The sequence below is a fragment of the Eurosta solidaginis genome, chromosome 5, assembly GCF_040869045.1.
Source record: "Eurosta solidaginis isolate ZX-2024a chromosome 5, ASM4086904v1, whole genome shotgun sequence".
Lineage (NCBI taxonomy): Eukaryota > Metazoa > Arthropoda > Insecta > Diptera > Tephritidae > Eurosta > Eurosta solidaginis.
In genome coordinates, this window is record NC_090323.1 from 263,487,819 (window position 1) to 263,507,403 (window position 19,585).

Sequence of the window (19,585 nt, forward strand, 5' to 3'; positions counted from 1 at the left end):
AAAAGGGTGTTCTCATCTTAGATGTGCTTTAGCTAGAGTTGGGAATTTATACAGAAGGTGACCAGCAGTCTTCTTTAGTAGTTACGACTTTACAACTTCTGCGGTGGTTATTACGCGCAACGCGCATCTTTACCGCAGGCGTGCCTATTGTTTAAGTTTATTTATACTGACTCTTGTACCCCGCAGTAAACCCTCCGTCCTTCTTTTGTTGTAATCTGGCCATGTAGCTCTTAATATTGAAGCTCGTGGTGTTCTTTCACCGTTGATGTGTTTTATTCACGTAAATATTTCGAGTTACCCCTTTGACTGCGGCTAGGGGTATGCCTATTTTGACGCTGGTTATCCGCTTGTTTCCTTCCGCTGAACCCCTTCCTGCCCACGAGCCTATTACCCGGAACCCAGATAACATAGGTTGATAAATTTTATACCTAGTAACGAGCATGTACTCTCCTAAAGGCTTTGGGTACTTTGAACCTAAATTCAGTGTTAGTATTTTTAAATTGGTTCTGATTTTCGAGATGTTTTTAACTCTTTGGATGCAGCCGAATTTTCGTAACTTTATGTAAGAATATCTCGAAAAACAAGAACCAAAATGAAAAGTCTGATTCGATATTATTCAGATTAAGCGAGTCGAAGCCCTTTCGATAAGTATTGGCTCATTTCTGCGTCGGGCCTGTTTTCAAATTTTGTCGGCCTGTGTAATTGATATATGTAGAGTGCTGGTTAATGCAGCAAAAAGTTTCTTGCATGCCCCTGCTAGCTCTGAGCCAGTGTCCTCATAGCTGGCGCTTTTATTGCTGCTTGGCTACGATAAGATACCTTGATAGTTGTGTTAAGCGCCTCAAGTGACAATACATTTTGACGTTAGATAGGCCGCTGTGCGTTGTGTTGTTCTGAAAAATTTCATGTTGAGGATATCCTGCCGATTACCATATTGTGGCGAATGTTGACATCACTAGCCTGTAAGTAAATAATCACGCAACAACAAAAACATGAAGCAGCCACTCTTATGTACATGTACGCTAGCTACACTTGTGTACATGAACACATCAATCATCATTTATATATATACATAGAAGGCTACGAAGAGATATATCTCACACATACACATGTAATTATAATGATAATGATAATTATCAGCCGCAGTTTTTACTCACATATACACACGCATATAAGTAATTATCAAGCAGGAGATACAAGAGTTCTAAAAGGTGAAACGTCTAGACCTTTGCAGAAATATGCGGTCGAGGCAACAGAGAGTATAAAACCAGCGTATGGTGTGTAATAACTAATCAGTTTTGATTTAAACACGCTATTGGTTGTGAAGTATAATTGTGAAGTACTACTCCCAAAGTCATCTAAATAAAGACCAGTTTGCAATACTAAATATTGGAGTGATTTATTCAAAATTTTAGCGATTCGAACGTTAGCAGAAGGTTTCAAATAAGCGGAATTTCCCCAGAATTCGTTACAATATTTTCTAAATATTTTGCTATAGTTTTTAATATAAGTGAATAAGTTTAAATTTTTAGAACATTACATCACTTACCGCTATCGATCTCATTATCCCTCGGATCACGATTTAACAAGTCATTATAGTAACGATCGTGCTGTTCCGATTCAACACTTTGTAATGCTTCTTGACCTTCTCCCGTCACACCACCCCCTTCCGCACTGATATCAATATAAAGCTCGGGCTTTTTAAGTGTTGATTGCGTATGTTGTTCGTCTTTTTCTTCCTCTTCTTCATCATAATCAATTTGTGCAACTAATTGTTGATTTTTGGCAACACTTTTATGCCGATTATTATTAATTTGTTTCCGTCTATCGTAACCATAACGTTTACGTGCTGGTGTTTTTAGCGAGATGTTACGTCGAAAATTGTGAAAATTTGCGGAAGTGGCAAAGCCGCGTGGCTTTGGGCGCGCTGCTGTGGTAGTGGTGATGGATGGTTTTGGCAGTATTTCCGAAATAGTGGGTATATGTTCGTTGGTGCTGCGATTTGGGAAAAGCCGCCGCTCCAAGTATTTGGCAAATATTTGTTGTGTTATTTGATTTTGTCGCGCAATCTCCGCTTCGTCCAACTCTAAATTTGTGGCAGCTAAAATTAGATGAAAATAGATAGTAAACATTAAAAAAGGCTCAATTATTATTTTTACAAAAATTAGAGTTAAATCTTAAAATGCATACCCTATGTTAGTAAAAAAATGTGTCTCAGAAGTTATCTCCAAAAGCATTGTTAATCCGGGCTAGTTAAGAGTTTTCACCGTTAAAAACATCTTAGCTAAAAGTTGCATTGGTTTTACTGTGAATAGCAAAGTTTGGTTTTTGAAGGGTTGACGCTAGCTCGCAGAAACGACAAATTTGGGTATCGGATAGGTTTAACTTACTTAGGTGATATCACAGTGCCCGTATAGTACCCAGTGATAGTTCTTAGGTTTTCCCTGCTTAGATTAATGAGTTTGGCTGATACTTTCGTTGCCGGAAGTATAAACAGTTTGGCCTGTCTTTACCCTGGACGCTGAGGCTATAGTTTTACTCTTAATTTCTGACTTTGATTTACGGTACTTCAAGGTTCCTGTTGATCACTTTTAAGAACGCACCAGTTACTTGGTTTTGAATAATTAATATTACGCCAATCTACTTAATCTCATTAGCGGTAAGTCAATGATTTCCGTGGTCGCACTGATGAAACATTCTAAATAGTTGCGTTTAAAGAACAACTCCTGGTCCTTCCAAGCTGCCGAATACTCGGCGACTCAGTTGGGAGTGGTTAATTCTGAAACCCGACTTTCCACGTAGTCTTATCGTTGTTTTTTTAAAAGCTTATCCTCGCACATAGAGAATGCTAGGTAGACATTTCACAAAATTCAAGCTAATAAAAGCAGCAGCTGTTTTTCCAGTTTACTATAGGCTAATCGATAGATATTGTATATTGTAGATATGTATAAATATTGTCTGGCTTCCTGTAGTCTGGTTTCCGTTGATGAAATTTGCAAGGACTGGGGGATCTAAGAACCTTTAGCGGCTTAGATATTATACGATTTCTTGTCAAATCACTGTTGTAGGCAAAACCATTTGCGACGTAGCGTTGTACTAGTACAGTCCCCACTTTAACCCAACCAACGCCTAAAATCACACTGTAATAAACTAGTAGAACAGAATCAGGCAAATCAGCCAACAACAAGCGACCATCAGCATCTCACTCAGTTTAAATAAAATTCTATGATTCTGCACTGTTTTATAAGCTTTTTAATAAAAGAAGACAGATAAAGAGCCGCCTTAGGTGAGACAGCAGATGACGTCTTCGAACAAAACTACAACACCGAATGGTCAAGTTGGAGCGGATCGATAATTGGGCATAACATATATAGCAAGGATGCAATGGTCTAATAAAGGAGTGCCTAACAGATGCCTAGAAATCTCGTTTAGACTCAGAGTTTTCTTGGTTGGTCCGTAGGAGATTACGCTCTCAGTCGTAACTACTACGCCGGGTTGACTGGAAGCGATGCTTCGACAGAAAACAACGACTGCTCTTCCCACTCTTAAACCACACTACACAGCAAAAGTTGGCACACCACCGCCTGCGCTTTGACATCTATGATACAAGTGTGCGATTGATTTCGGCACTCTGCGGGCAAAGGTATCCGACTAGTATTTCAATAGAGCAAACACAAAGTCCTTAAAGCCTACCGATTCCCCTTAAGGGCGCACTTCCCTTTCCGTACACGGGTTGGCATACAGTGTGCAGCTGGAGCCCTACCATGGGGTTAGGGAAAGAAACTTCCAATATCCCTGCCTTCTCTCGAATACTCTCAATCCAACGGCTCTGAAACTGATATTCAATCGGTGTCACACGCTGTTGCACACATCTGTTTTCGTCAATAACACCACTTCCTGTCATCGTTTGTTCACCTGCCAACCAGCGATCATCCCACGTTACGAGCAATCTTCCACACAAACTGCGCCGTAAGTAATGTCACTTTGCTTTTTCGCTCTCCACAACCTTCGTATGAACTTTTTATACTCCAAACCGCGTGTGTGTGTGTGTGCGTATTAAATACTGTGTAGTTTATTCAAAGAGGGTTAGATTTTACTCTGGATTAACGGAGTGCCTTCGGAGTGCGCTTTTTATAAACGACGGCCGTGCCTTTTTTCTTTTTAACTACCAATGGATTAGAACATGGGACTTCGGGTAGCGTCGGAACCACAACTGAATATTCCAACAGGGCCGGAGGTCATATATAGTAACAAATCGTTGGTTGGTCGCAGTAGTTTTTGACTTTATTAGCTCGTTTGTGGACCTCAGTCAGGCTCATATGACTCAACATATTTACATGGTTTCACTTAAAAATGATTCTGTTGCGAGAACATCTGCTGCTATAGGCAGTTGTGGTGTTTGTAAGGATTGTTATATGATTTTCATTTTATTTATCTGACCTTGTTATACTCAGTTGAGCAGTTTGATTGGATAACGGTTGGTTGTACAGGTATAAAGGAATCGAGATAGATATAGACTTCCATATATCAAAATCATCAGGATCGAAAAAAAAATTTGATTGAGCCATGTCCGTCCGTCCGTTAACACGATAACTTGAGTAAATTTTGAGGTATCTTGATGAAATTTGGTATGTAGATTCCTGGGCACTCATCTCAGATGACTATTTAAAATGAACGATATCGGACTATAACCACGCCCCCTTTTTCGATATCGAAAATTTCGAAAAATCGAAAAAGTGCGACAATTCATTACCAAAGACGGATAAAGCGATGAAACTTGGTACGTGAGTTGAACTTATGACGCAGAATAGAAAATTAGTAAAATTTTGGACAATGGGCTTGGCACCGCCCACTTTTAAAAGAAGGTAATTTAGAAGTTTTGCAAGCTGTAATTTGGCAGTCGTTGAAGATATTATGATGAAATTTGGCAGGAACGTTACTCCTATTACTATATGTATGCTTAATAAAAATTAGCAAAATCGGAGAATGACCACGCCCACTTTTTAAAAGAAAATTTCTTTAAAGTCAAATTTTAAAAGAAAAGTTAATATCCTTACAGTATATAAGTAAATTATATCAATATTTAACCCCAGTAATGATATGATGCAACAAAATACACAAATTAAAAAAATTTCAAAATGGGCGTGGCTCCGCCCTTTTTCATTTAATTTGTCTAGAATACTTTTAATGCCATAAGTCGAACAAAAGTTTACCAATCCTTGTGAAATTTGGTAGGGATTTATATTCTAGGACGATAACTGGAAAAAGGGCGAAATCGTTTGAAGCCACGCCTAGTTTTTATACACAGTCGACCGTCTGTCCTCCCGCTCGGCCGTTAACACGATATCTTGAGCAAAAATCGATATATCTTTACTAAACTCAGTTCACGTAATTATCTGAACTCACTTTGTATTGGTATTAAAAAATGGCCGAAATCCGACAATAACCACGCCCACTTTTTCGATATCGAAAATTACGAAAAATTGAAAAAAATGCTATAATTCTATACCAAATACGAAAAAAGGGATGAAACATGGTAATTCGCTTGGTTTGTTGACGCAAAATATAACTTTAGAAAAAAACTTTGTATAATGGGTGTGACACCTACCATATTAAGTAGAAGAAAATGAAAACGTTCTGCAGGGCGAAATCAAAAGCCAATGGAATCTTGGCAGGAATACTGTTCGTGGTACTACATATATAAATAAATTAGCGGTACCCGACAGATGATGGTCTGGGTCACCCTGGTCACATTTTGGTCGATATCTCGAAAACGCCTTCACATATACAACTACCACCACTCCCTTTTAAAACCCTCATTAATACCTTTAATTTGATACCCATATCGTACCAACATATTATAGAGTCACCCTTGGTCCACCCTTATGGCGATATCTCGAAAAGGCGTCCACCCATAGAACTAAGGCCCACTCCCTTTTAAAATACTCATTAACACCTTTCGTTTGATACCCGTATCGTACAAACAAATTCTAGAGTCAGCCCTGGCCCACCTTTATGGCGATATCCCTAAATGGCGTCCACCTATAGAGCTATGGCCCACTCCCTGTTAAAATACTCTTTAATACCTTCCATTTGATACACATGTCATACAAACACATTCCAGGGTTACCCTAGCTTCATTTTCCTACATGGTGATTTCCCCTTATTTTGTCTCCATAGCTCGCAACTGAGTATGTTATGTTCGGTTACACCTGAACTTAGCTCTCCTTACTTGTTTCTGTAAATACTTTATTCATTACCTTAATAAAGTTTATTGCTCATTATCTACTTATAATTGTTATGCAATTATAAGTCATTAACAATCAAATATTTAAGGTTGGTGTTCACAAAGAGATGTCGGAGAGATGTCATCAATCAAACAATTAAAATTCTTGTAGGCGAAGTGGTGCATTAAAGCCATATATACATACATACACATACCACTTATGCACTGTTAATTGATTCCTTATAAAAAATCAATTTATTGCTTATCGATATCTCTGCATACCCCACCTGCCAAATGTCAGCTCAAGATTTATACGAATAAAACGCGAAAAAATGCTGAAAAAAAATTCACATTAATTTTTGGGAATTCCCTATACATACATTTAGATTCATTATGCAACTTTTTTAGTGACACCTCTACATTTTTTAAATATTTTTCGCCTTACGCCGCATTCCAATTATGAATTTAATTTTTATTTTATTACCAACTTCTGTCAATTTTATTAACAACTTCAACTATAAGACATTACCGATAAGTAATAACTTTTGAACATCCTGGTTTCTGCGCATGCGCTTTGTTTTTGTTTTTTCATGAGTTTTTTGGTAATAAACTTTCTATCCCTGACCTACATTGGAATGTATCCATCTTGCATGCAGCAGATCTAGAAGGTATGCGAAAATAATATCAACGATAAATATCAGCATTGCAAACATAAAAATTTCCGCACCTTCAAACAAAGTTAAAATAAAACAAGTACGGAAAGCTAAGTTCGGGTGTAACCGAACATTACATACACAGCTGAGAGCTTTGGAGACAAAATAAGGCAAAATCTTACTTACTTACTTAATTGGCGCTTAACCGTCTAAACGGTTATGGCCGTCCAACAAGGCGCGCCAGTCGCTCCTTCGCTCCGCCAACTGGAGCCAATTGGTTACACCAAGGGAGTTTAAATCGTTTTCCACCTGGTCCTTCCAACGGAGTGGGGGCCGCCCTTTACCTCTGCTTCCATAGGCGGGTTCCGATAGAAACACTTTCTTGGCCGGAGCATCATCTTTCATTCGCATAACATGGCCTAGCCAGCGCAGCCGCTGCGTTTTAATTCGCTGGACTATGTTGATATCTGCGTATAGCTCGTACAGCTCATCTTTAAATCTTCTTCGGTACTCGCCATCGCCAACGCGTAGAGGTCCATAAATCTTTCGAAGAACTTTTCTCTCGAACACTCCCAAAGCCGCTTAATCTGCTGTTGTCATGGTCCATGCTTCTGCCCCATATAGCAGGACGGGTACGATAAGTGGCTTGTAGAGTATGATTTTCGTTCGCCGAGAGAGGACTTTACTTTTCAATTGCCTACCTAGTCCAAAGTAGCATTTATTGGCAAAATTGATTCTTCGCTGGATTTCAGTGCTTATGTTGTTGCTAGCGTTGATGCTGGTTCCCAAATAAATGAAGTCTTTTACTGTTTCAAAATTATGGCTGCCAACAGTAGCGTGGTTGCCAAGGCGCATATGCGCTGACTCTTTGCTCGATGACAGCAGGTACTTCGCTTTGTCCTCATTCACCATCAAACCCATCCTTACCGCTTCTTTTTCCAGTTTGGAGCAAGTTTAGGCCCACGATATCAATGTCATCAGCATATGCCAGTAATTGCACGCTTTTATAGTATATTGTTCCAGTGCGGTTAAGTTCTGCAGCTAGTATAATTTTCTCCAGCATCAAATTAAAGAAATCGCAAGATAGGGGGTCACCCTGTCGGAAACCTCGTTTAGTTTCGAACGGCTCGGAGAGGTCCTTCCCAATTCTGACTGAGCTGATGGTGTTGTTCAACGTCATTTTGCACAGCCGTATAAGTTTTGCGGGGAAACCAAATTTAGACATAGCGGCATATAGGCAGCTCCTTTTCGTGCTGTCGAAGGCGGCTTTAAAGTCGACGATGAGGTGATGTGTGTCGATTCTTTTTTCACGGGTTTTTTTCCAAGATTTGGCGCATTGTAAAAATCTGGTCGATGGTAGATTTACCAGGTCTAAAGCCGCACTGATAAGGTCCAATCAGCCGGTTCACGGTGGGCTTCAATCTTTCGCACAATACACTTGAAAAGACCTTATATGCGATATTGAGAAGGCTGATTCCACGATAGTTGGTGCATTTTGCAGTATCCTTTTCTTGTGGACTGGGCAAAGAACACTTAGATTCCAACCGTCGGGCATGCACTCTTCCGCCTATATTTTGCTAAGAAGCTGCTGCATGCGCCTTACCAACTCCTCGCCGCCGTACTTAAATAGCTCCGCAGGCAATCCATCAGCGCCCACGGCCTTGTTGTTTTTCAATCTGGTTATTGCTATTCTAACTTCGTCATAATCGGGCGGGGGACATATATTCCATCATCATCGATTGCAGGATCGGGTTTTTCATCTCTGCGCGCTGAATTGCTGCCTCCATTTAGCAGAACAGAGAAGTGTTTCCTCCATAATCTAAGCACTCCCTGGACATCAGTTACAAGGTCGCCGTTTTCGTTCCTACAGGAGTTTGCCCCGGTCTTAAAACCTTCCGACTGTCGCCGTATTTTTTGGTAAAATTTTCGGGCGTTATTCCTGAGGGCTAGCAGCTCAAGCTCCTCGCACTCGCGCCTTTCTGCTTCTGCTTTTTTCTTCCTGAAAAGGCGTCTCGCTTCCTTTTTCAACTCACGATAGCGTTCACACACTCCTCTTGTCGCCCTGTAGGCAGCGTCTTTTCTTTCAGTTGCAACGCGGCATTCTTCATCGTACCAGTTGTTTTTTCGTGGTCACCGGTAACCAATTTTTTCCTCGGCGGCAGTACTAAGTGCTTTGGATATATGCTCCCACTGCTCCTGTATTCCTTCAGGATGAGTTGTGCTCTCAGAGAGCAAGTGTGAGAGTCGAGTTGCGAAATCATTGGCAGTATGTTGTGATTGAAGCTTTACGACGTCTAGCTTCCCTTGTGTTTTCTGTTCCTTGGTTTTAGCCGCGTTGAGGCGGGTGCGTATTTTGGCTGCAACGAGATAATGGTCCGAGTCGATGTTAGTAGGTCCTCGGATCGTGCGCACATCTAAAACACTGGAGGCATGCCGTCCGTCTATCACAAAGTGATCGATCTGATTGCGAGTATTTCGATCAGGAGACAGCCATGTAGCTTGATGTATCGATAAGGGAAAATCACCATTTAGCAAAATGAACCTAGGGTAACCCTGGAATGTGTTTGTATGACATGTTTATCAAATGAAAGTTGTTAATGATTATTTAAAACGTAGCGGGCCTTAGTTCTATAGGTGGACGCCTTTTCGAGATATCGCCATAAGGGTGGACCAGGGGTGACTCTGGAATGTGTTTGTACGATATGGTTATCAAATTAAAAGTATTAATAAGGGTTTTAAAAGGGAGTAGCCCTTAGTTGTATATGTGAAGGCGTTTTCGAGATATCGACCAAAATGTGGACCAGGGTGACCCAGAACATCTTCTGTCGGGTACCGCTAATTTATTTATATATTTCATACCACGAACAGTATTCCTGCCAAGATTCCAAGGGATTTTGATTTCGCACTGCAGATCTTTTTCATTTTCTTCTACTTAAGATGGTAGTTGTCACACCCATTCTACAAAGTTTTTTCTAAAGTTATATTTTGCGTCAAAAAAAACAATCCAATTACCACGTTTCATCTCTTTTTTCATATTTGGTACAGAATTATGACATTTTTTTAATTTTTCGTTATTTTCGATATCGGAAAAGTGGGCGTGGTCATAGTCGGATTTCGGCCATATAAGGGCGGAGCCACGCCCATTTTGAAATTTTCTTTTATCTTTGTAGTTTGTTGCACAATATCATTACAGGAGTCGAATGTTGACATAATTTACTTTTATACTGTAAAGATATTAAATTTTTTGTTAAAATTTGACTTCTAAAAATTTTTTTTTAAAAGTGGGCGTGTTCGTCATCCGAGTTCGCTAGCTTTTATTCAGCAAACATATAGTAAGAAGGGTAACGTGCCTACCAAATTTTATCATTATATCTTCAACGACTGCCAAATTACAGCTTGCAAAACTTTTAAATTATCTTCTTTTAAAATTGGGCGGCGCCACGCCCATTGTCCAAAATTTTTCTAATTATCTATTTTGCATCATAAGTTCAACGCACCAAGTTTCATCGCTTTATCCGTCTTTGGTAATGAATTATCGCACTTTTTCGGTTTTTCGAAATTTTCGATATCGAAAAAGTGGGCGTGATTGCACTCCGATTTCGTTCATTTTAAATAGCGATCTGAGATGACCGCCCAGGAACCTGCATACCAAATTTCATCAAGATACCTCAAAATTTACTCAAGTTATCGTGTTTACAGACGGACGGGCAGACGGACGGACGGACGGACATGGCTAAATGAATTTCTTTTTTCACCCAGATCATTTTGATATATAGAAGTCTATATCTATCTCGATTAGTTTATGCCGTTACGGATTACCGTTATGCGAACAAAGTTAATATACTCTGTGAGCTCTGCTCAGCTGAGTATAAACAGCATCGCAATCGTAAATAAGAAATATGTTTCCACCAATACAATAAAAACAAAAGCTTCGCAAACGTTAAGAAGCCAAAAGCAATGTTGCGTTATCATTAATGAAAATATACGATTCATACCAAATAACGCAGCAAATAACGTCACGCTTGCGCAGTGACTATTCGATACGCTGTATTGGAGTGGGTTTAGTGATTTGTTTGTGGTTTTTAGTTCCATGCGGTGCTAATTCTTTATTGCAGTCGCTACACATAAGAAAACCGTTTCGTTGTGAACTTCCTAGGCTGACGCAGAGTGGATCGAGAAGCGTTGCCATAAGATAAAGATAGAAAGCTATGAAAATGGTTTCTTTTGGAAAACTTTAAATGACATCAGAGTGCCAGAAACTTTTGAAGCTTGTAAAATATATGAAAATAGAAATTGCTTCCCGCTTAGCATAGCTTAAGTAGTCAACCTTAGTTCATGTGAATGTGGAAAAGAAAATATTGAGTTTATTTATTTAAGTCATCTTCCTCTTTTGTTGTTAGTTTATGACAAAGGCAAGGTGTAAAAATATTTTATTGCATTTAAACATTTCGTTTAAATTTAAAGTCTTAGAAATTGTGATCTACAAAGAAAAATGTCTCCCCATTTCCTCTTACAGTAAAACTTGATAAGTGAAATATCATTGATTCAAAACTATTTTTTGCTAAGTTGTAGCATTATTCTAGTTTACGCCTCTTTTAAACTTGTTTTATATCTAAGTTGCCGTGGTCTTTAAATATTTTCTACTATAGGGAAAATATGTGTAACCAATTTTGTTACGATATGTGAATTTTTCTTCGAGTTATGGCTCCCGAAACATAGAAAAGTGCTTAGTCATAAAAGGGACGGTGCCACTCCCATTTCTTAAAATTTGAAGTTTTTCCTATTTATTGTTATAAATCCACTTGGTAAATGAAATACCATTGATAGAAAGCTCTTTTTTGTAAAGATATAGTTTATTTTATTCGTCCACGACCCTTTTAAAAATCTTTTATATAAAAGTGGGCGTGGTCCTCAACCGATTTCGTTAATTTTTCTTCAAAGCATTCCTTATACTAAAGGCAACCTCTCTGCCGAATTTTCTTACGATAGGTTTAACGATTTTTGATTTACGATTAATAATATTTGTAAAATTTATTTTATCACAAGTGGGCGATTCCACGCCCATTAAAAAATTTTTTTTTAAGTTTTATCAAGAGTCTTAAAATCAGTCCACATGTCAAATTTCAACATTCTAGGTGTAGTATTTACTAAATAATCAGGTTTTTTGTGTTTTCCAAAATGTCATATATATAAAAAGTGGGCGTGGTTATCATCCGATTTTGCTCATTTTCAATTCTGGGTCCAGATAAGCTCGTGTACTAAATTTGGTGAAGATATCTCAATATTTACTCAAGTTATCGTGTTAACGGACAGACGGACGGACGGAGGGACAAGGCTCAATCAAATTTTTTTTCGATCCTGATGATTTTGATATATGGAAGTCTATATCTATCTCGATTCCTTTATAGCTGTACAACCAATCGTTATCCAATCAAAGTTAATATACTCTCTGTGCAAAGCACGCTGAGTATAAAAGTGACACTGAAGAAAAATAGATAATCTGTAGCCACGTTAACTTTTATATTGACAACCAAACAGTATTTAAGGCAATAATCTTGCAAAGCACGACATTTTATAGTATGTTAGAGTGTAAGCAATGCCAGGAAAATCTGGATGGAAAGAAGTATATATATATTGATGCCGTGCACATATGAGAATAGATGGAAATAGAAAAGAGGATGAGCTAGCTAAAAAGGGCGCATTACTCGAAGCTTGTACCGTAAAAATCCTACTCATATTGGGCGTGATTAAAAGTAGGCAGAGTTGCACATGATCGACGAAGCAGGAAAGGCTTTGGACCAAGCGCGAGACAGCAAAGTGTCGAAGGCCGTGTACAGGTTTTACAACTTTAAACTAACTATGTTAAATAACCTCTTAAGAGATTTTAGGCCGAGCCTCGCTTCCAATTTGTATCGTGCTCTTTTTAATTGTTCCCACAAATGGGCTAGATAGAACCTACATATTTTACACAAACCAGGTGAATTTTCACTGAGAAGCCTTTCATGGCAGAAATACACTCTGAGCATTTGCCAAATCACTGCCGAGGGGCGACCCCGCTTAGAAAAACTTTTTTCTAATTAAAAAAACCCTGTTTCTGAATTCCTGATATTGCTTTGCCAGGGAATTGAATCCAGGATTTTCGGTGCGACAGGCAGAGCACGCAATCAGCACACAAGGTCATCTGCCATTACCTAACCCTTATTTAAAAGAGAAGGCTTTAGGGTTATTATGGGTATTTAAACTGGACAAAGCCTTCTGGCGTCGCATGCTTTTAAAGTGATAGGGTTAGAGGAGCAAACGTTCGTGCACTTTTTTATGAAATCGGATACTCCAATAGCTTACAAAAGTTTTTCCTGAATAACAAAAAGAAATCTTAAGCTCCGTTTTTCAGGGTGTGTTAAACTGCTACTACTAATAGGATTAATACTTCATAAAACTTTATTCACAATTTGATGCTGCTTTAACCGAGACTTGAACCCAGGACCTTCGGTGTGGTAGCGGCACGCTATCACCACACCACGACGACGGAATTCAACGTTTCTCAAATTAAACTGTAGTTTAAACTTATTGTACATTTGTTTTGTCCCACACTGCTTGAATTAATCTTACCAAAAATTTGTTGTAAGCAATTATAACAATTATTAACCACAAATTCGTGTAATTATTTCATAATTAAATTGTTTGCCTTATACTGTTTTCACACAGAAACTTAATGATCTCATTTCACCTTCTAAGGAAATCGTAAATTTTTTGCTTTCACACAGAAGTAACTGCTCGATTAGTATGAAGGATGAAATGTCAAGCGAATAAAATGACAATGCTATATGACAGACAATGACATTTACTTTGACAAATGACATTTTTAAGCACTGAACACACCAAAAACTAAGAAACTGAACGCTCCCAACAGAGTTGCATTGGGCTTTTGATTTCATTAGGCATTCGATTAGTCACTAATGAAATAATTATAGATTCGAATCTTGTATGGAAGATTGAGCTCAATAAGCGTCTTAATGTAGAAAACTGCCTTTATTATTCAATAAGCCGTGTGTGTGAAAATATTATTAATTTATTTAACTGCACGTTTACGTAGGCTTTTAAGGAAATGCATGTGTACGTAAGCTTGCACGTACAAAAGAACTTATTAATAAAAAAAAATATTTGTTAAAAAATATTCCTGTACACTCGAGTATGTAGGAGGTGTGCATGTTCACATAATACTTAACAACAAATTCTACACTTCAAGCTCTTATCTTTTACCTCAATCTTGTAAATAATTATAAATATTTATATGTAGTCCGGTGTGTTTAAATATGCAAATATGCAAACAGAAGAGTCCAGGTTGTGAAACACTTAAGTGATGGTCAAAATCGTTATTTCACTTTTCCTTTTTGGCCTTATTGAAATTGTTGTCGTAAATGTTGCTCAAATTGTACTTAAGTACATACATATAATCAAGACTTCAAGTAGTTGCTAATCATTTGGCTTCCACTATTTTTTGACAGATCATCTTTACGACCTAAATAATTAAAATTATTTGCACTGCCCTAAAATTTATTTCTGAATCCATTTAAGCAATATTTGTTGAAATTATACCAGCAATTACTTGCTTAACGTCAAGTCTTTCAAAATGTTTTTAATTTAATATCTTAATTACATTCTTAATGGCAGTTATTAAACATAATAGGGTCAGTATCAGAGCCTTTAACTGTGCAATACTTTGTTCATTGCTGCTTAACTTTATGTTAATGCAATTAAAACAAGTAAGGAAAGCTAAGTTCGGGTGTAACCGAACATTACATACTCAGTTGAGAGCTATGGAGACAAAATAAGGGAAAATCACTATGTAGGAAAATGGATGTGTGGAATGTGTGGAATGTGTTTGTATGACATGTGTATCAAATGGAAGGTATTAAAGAGTATTTTAAGAGGGAGTGGGGAAAAGTTCTATAGGTGAAAGCCATTTAAGGAATCGCCATAAAGGTGGACCAGGGGTGACTCTAGAATTTGTTTGTACGATATGGGTATCAGATGAAAGGTGTTAATGAGTCTTTTAAAAGGGCGTGGGCCCTAGCTCTATAGGTGGACGCCTTATCGAGATATCGCCGTAAAGGTGGACCAGAGGTGACGCTAGAATTTGTTTGTACGATATGGGTATCAAATGAAAGGTGTTAGTGTTTTTAAAAGGGCGTGGGTCTTAGTTCTATAGATGGACGCCTTTTCGAGATATCGCTATAAAGGTGGACCAGGGGTGACTATAATTTGTTTGTACGATATGGGTATCAAATGAAAGGTGTTAATTAGTATTTTAAAAGGGAGTGGGCCTTAGTTCCATAGGTGGACGCCTTTTCGAGATATCGCGTTTGTACAATATGGGTATCAAATTAAAGGTATTAATGAGGGTTTTAAAAGGGAGTGGCCCTTAGTTGTATATGTGAAAGCGTTTTCTAGATATCGACCAAAATGTGGACCAGGGTGACCCAGACCATCATCTGTCGGGTACCGCTAATTTATTTATATATGTAATACCACGAACAGTATTCCTGCCAAGATTCCAAGGGCTTTTGATTTCGCCCTGAAGAACTTTTTAATTTTGTTCTACTAAATATGGTGTCACACCCTTTTTAAAAAGTTTTTTTCTAAAGTTATATTTTGCGTCAATAAACCAATCCATTTACCATGTTTTATCCCTTTTTTCGTATTTTAGAATTATGGCATTTTTTTCATTTTTCGAAATTTTCGATATCGAAAAAGTGGGCGTGGTCATAGTCGGATTTCGGCCATTTTTATACCAATACAAAATGAGTTCAGATAATTACGTGAACTGAGTTTAGTAAAGATATATCGATTTTTTCTCAAGTTTTCGTGTTAACGGCCGAGCGGAAAGACAGACGGTTGACTGTGTATAAAAACTGGGCGTGGCTTCAACCGATTTCACCCTTTTTCACAGGAAACAGTTATCGTCCTAGAATCTAAGCCCCTACCAAATTTCACAAGGATTGGTAAATTTTTGTTCGACTTATGGCATTAAAAGTATCCTAGACAAATTAAATGAAAAAGGGCGGAGCCACGCCCATTTTTAAATTTTCTTTTATTTTTGTATTTTGTTGCACCATATCATTACTGGAGTTGGATCTTGACATAATTTACTTATATTACTTACTTACTTACTTAATTGGCGCTTAACCGTCTAAACGGTTATGGCCGTCCAACAAGGCGCGCCAGTCGCTCCTTCGCTCCGCCAACCGGCGCCAATTGGTCACACCAAGGGAGTTTAAATCGTTTTCCACCTGGTCCTTCCAACGGAGTGGGGGCCGCCCTCTACCTCTGCTTCCATAGGCGGGTTCCGATAGAAACACTTTCTTGGCCGGAGCATCATCTTTCATTCGCATAACATGGCCTAGCCAGCGCAGCCGCTGCGTTTTAATTCGCTGGACTATGTTGATGTCTGCGTATAGCTCGTACAGCTCATCATTAAATCTTCTTCGGTACTCGCCATCGCCAACGCGTAGAGGTCCATAAATCTTTCGAAGAACTTTTCTCTCGAACACTCCCAAAGCCGCTTCATCTGCTGTTGTCATGGTCCATGCTTCTGCCCCATATAGCAGGACGGGTACGATAAGTGACTTGTAGAGTATGATTTTCGTTCGCCGAGAGAGGACTTTACTTTTCAATTGCCTACCTAGTCCAAAGTAGCAGTAGTAGCAGTAGCAATTTACTTATATACTGTAAAGATATTAAATTTTTTGTTAAAATTTTACAATTTTTGTTGTTATATCGGCCTACTGATTTTAAGATCGCGGGTTCGAATCGAGCTCAAGGCCTAACAATAATTTTTTATCATTATTATTGTTATGATAAATTTTTTCTTAATTGAAAAAATTTTTAAATTAGAATAGAAGAAAGAAAAAATTTAGACAACTGCCAAAGCTCGTTGTATAGATCCATTTCGGGAACTGCTAAATTCCTTCATCGGCAACGTTTAGGCGCCGCTGCTATAACCATTCAGCCATCACAGCGGTTTTTTGTTTATCTTCATTAATCCTACTTCTATTCTGGTCTAACAATAATAATGATAAAAAATTATTGTTAGGCCTTGAGCTCGATTCGAACCCGCGATGTTAAAATTTTACTTTAAAAAAAATTTTTTTTTTAAAGTGGGCGTGGTCCTTCTCCGATTTTGCTAATTTTTATTAAGCGTACATATAGTAATAAGAGTAACGTTCCTGCCAAATTTCATCATGATATCTTCAACGACTGCCAAATTACAGCTTGCAAAATTTTAAATTACCTTCTTTTAAAAGTGGGCGGTGCCACGCCCATTGTCCAAAATTTTACTAATTTTCTATTTTGCGTCATAAGTTCAACTCATCTACCAAGTTTCGTCGCTTTATCAGTCTTTTGTAATGAATTATCGCACTTTTTCGGTTTTTCGAAATTTTCGATATCGAAAAAGTGGGCGTAGTTATAGTCCGATATCGTTCATTTTAAATAGCGATCTGAGATGAGTGCTCAGGAACCTACATACCAAATTTCATCAAGATATCAAAATTTACTCAAGTTATCGTGTTAACGGACGGACGGACATGGCTCAATCAAATTTTTTTTCGATCCTGATTATTTTGATATATGGAAGTCTATATCTATCTCGATTCCTTTATATATGTACAACCAACCGTTATCCAATCAAACTTAATATACTCTGTGAGCTCTGCTCAACTGAATATAATAAATAATTACTTTGCAAACGTTTACTCTTAGTCCAATATTTACTTAAGTATTCACATCTCTATGTTTATGTTTATTTATCACTTAAGACAATGTGATTTTATGATTGTCAATAAAACTGAACAATTTCATTTGTGTTTAGTTGTACTAAGGCCCAGTTTTTCAGTAAAAGTTCAACTCAGTTTGTCAGTTAAACTGCGCTTAAACTTAGTCTGCAGGTTTTCAGTCTACTTTAACTGAAACTTAAGCTTAGTTTAAGCGATAAGTTATTTGATTTCGTTCAAAATGGCGTCGAATATACCCAACAAGCATTTAGGCTTGAGTGCCATTAGAGCTCATGTTGATAACAAGGCATACTTCTAAAATCTCAAGAGTTGTTTCGAAACAGTGGCTCAACTCGAGAATCATAGCGTACTCAGGAAAAGAGGGAATTTTTTATAAAGCAAAAAATGCTATTATTTACTTAAGTTGAAAAAATTTAATTAATCACTTGTGCTTTTCTAACTGGACTCAAATGTAAGATTCCATACTATAGTATTTTCACGAAAATCAAATGAAATTTATATAATTTAAAAAATAAATAAATGTGACACGATAACCTCCGAAGAGATTTTAGTCCGAGCTTCTCATTCAATTTGCTTCGTGCTACTTTTAATTTTTGCTACAAGTTGGCGGGACGGAACCTACTTGTTGTATGCCGACTACGAACGGCATATGCAAGGCAGATGAGTTTTCACTGAGGCAGAGGCGGAGTGCTTGCCAAACACTGTCGAGGTGCGACCCAGTTTAGACAAATTTTCTTCTGATTGAAAACCCTTGTTTCTAAAATTTTGATGTTGCTTTGCCCGGGTATGAACCAAGGATCTTCGGTGTGGTAGGCGGAGCACCACGGCAGCCACCTATATAATTTATTTTTGTTTAATTACGCTTCATTACTGCTATCAACCTGGTGTTTATTTCTCACAATAAACGGCTATTAGTCTTGGTGGTATCACCTTGGAAATCTTTTTCAACTCCACCTCAACTCGTTATGCAATGTAGGATATCCACTAGAGAAATGTGTCGAATATTTATTTGAGAACTGTACCTTTCTCAAAATATCTTGAAATTGGGATAATGAATGGAAAATATTAATGACGTTGGAGATCAGCTCGAAAACTTTTATATTTGCAAAATTTCACAAAGTTGAATAGTGATTGGAGAATGAAGCTGGATAACAACTAGAGAACTATCTGGTTTAAGAATAATTAAATAATGATTGATATCACTTCCGCAACTAGATATAGGTATATTTCGCTCAATACATTTTTTCCATGTTTGTTGGGTAAACAAAATCCAGTTGTTGCCGTATCTACAAATTATCTAGATAATAAAAAAACCAACGTTGCCGCACAAAAAAGCATACCCCAAAGGCGGCCTTGAACTGTGACTGAAAAACTGCTCAGTAGTTTAACTGGAGTTTAAATTTGACTTGAGTTTAAGCAAACTTAGTTTAAGCTTAGCTTAACCAACTACTGAAAAACCGGGCCTAAGAGTTTTTCAGATGAAGTGAAATCTGGTTTCATATTTTTACAAAAAGTGTGTAAATGTCCAAGTTTCCTATAAACTTCAGAAATGTTTGTGCTAAATTTGAGAAGGTTTTGCTGCCGCTCACATTGCATAAACTTTGTATGAAAAAACAAAAATAAAATTAAATTACAATTCGCAGTTTGTAATGTTGCTTTTAGGAGAACCTTTACTGTAATTAGCACGAAAATACAAGATGTAATTGCTTAAAATTCTAAAGCATTTTTCTATGATTTTTATTTAAGTATACCGATTTTACCTTACCAAAGAGTCTAGGTTTCGATTAGATAAATATATCGTGCAATATCTTGTATGAGTAGATCAGTTCCTCCTATCCTACATAAAACATCAATTTTCGAACTCGTTCAACAAGTGTTTTGATACGTAAAAGACTGGAATAGATCGCATCGTT

The 19,585-nt window shown here is 37.7% G+C and overlaps 1 protein-coding gene across 11 annotated transcripts in view; it reads right to left on the reverse strand.

Annotated features, from left to right (window-relative positions):
• Positions 1 to 19,585, reverse strand: part of tfc (triforce) — a 207,739-nt gene that overhangs the window by 83,688 nt on the left and 104,466 nt on the right. For all 11 annotated transcript variants that reach the window (XM_067790192.1, XM_067790188.1, XM_067790191.1 and 8 more), the window contains exon 3: positions 1,550 to 2,101. In XM_067790192.1, coding sequence (XP_067646293.1) covers positions 1,550 to 2,101 — 552 coding nt within the window. The remainder of the gene's footprint in view (positions 1 to 1,549; positions 2,102 to 19,585) is intronic.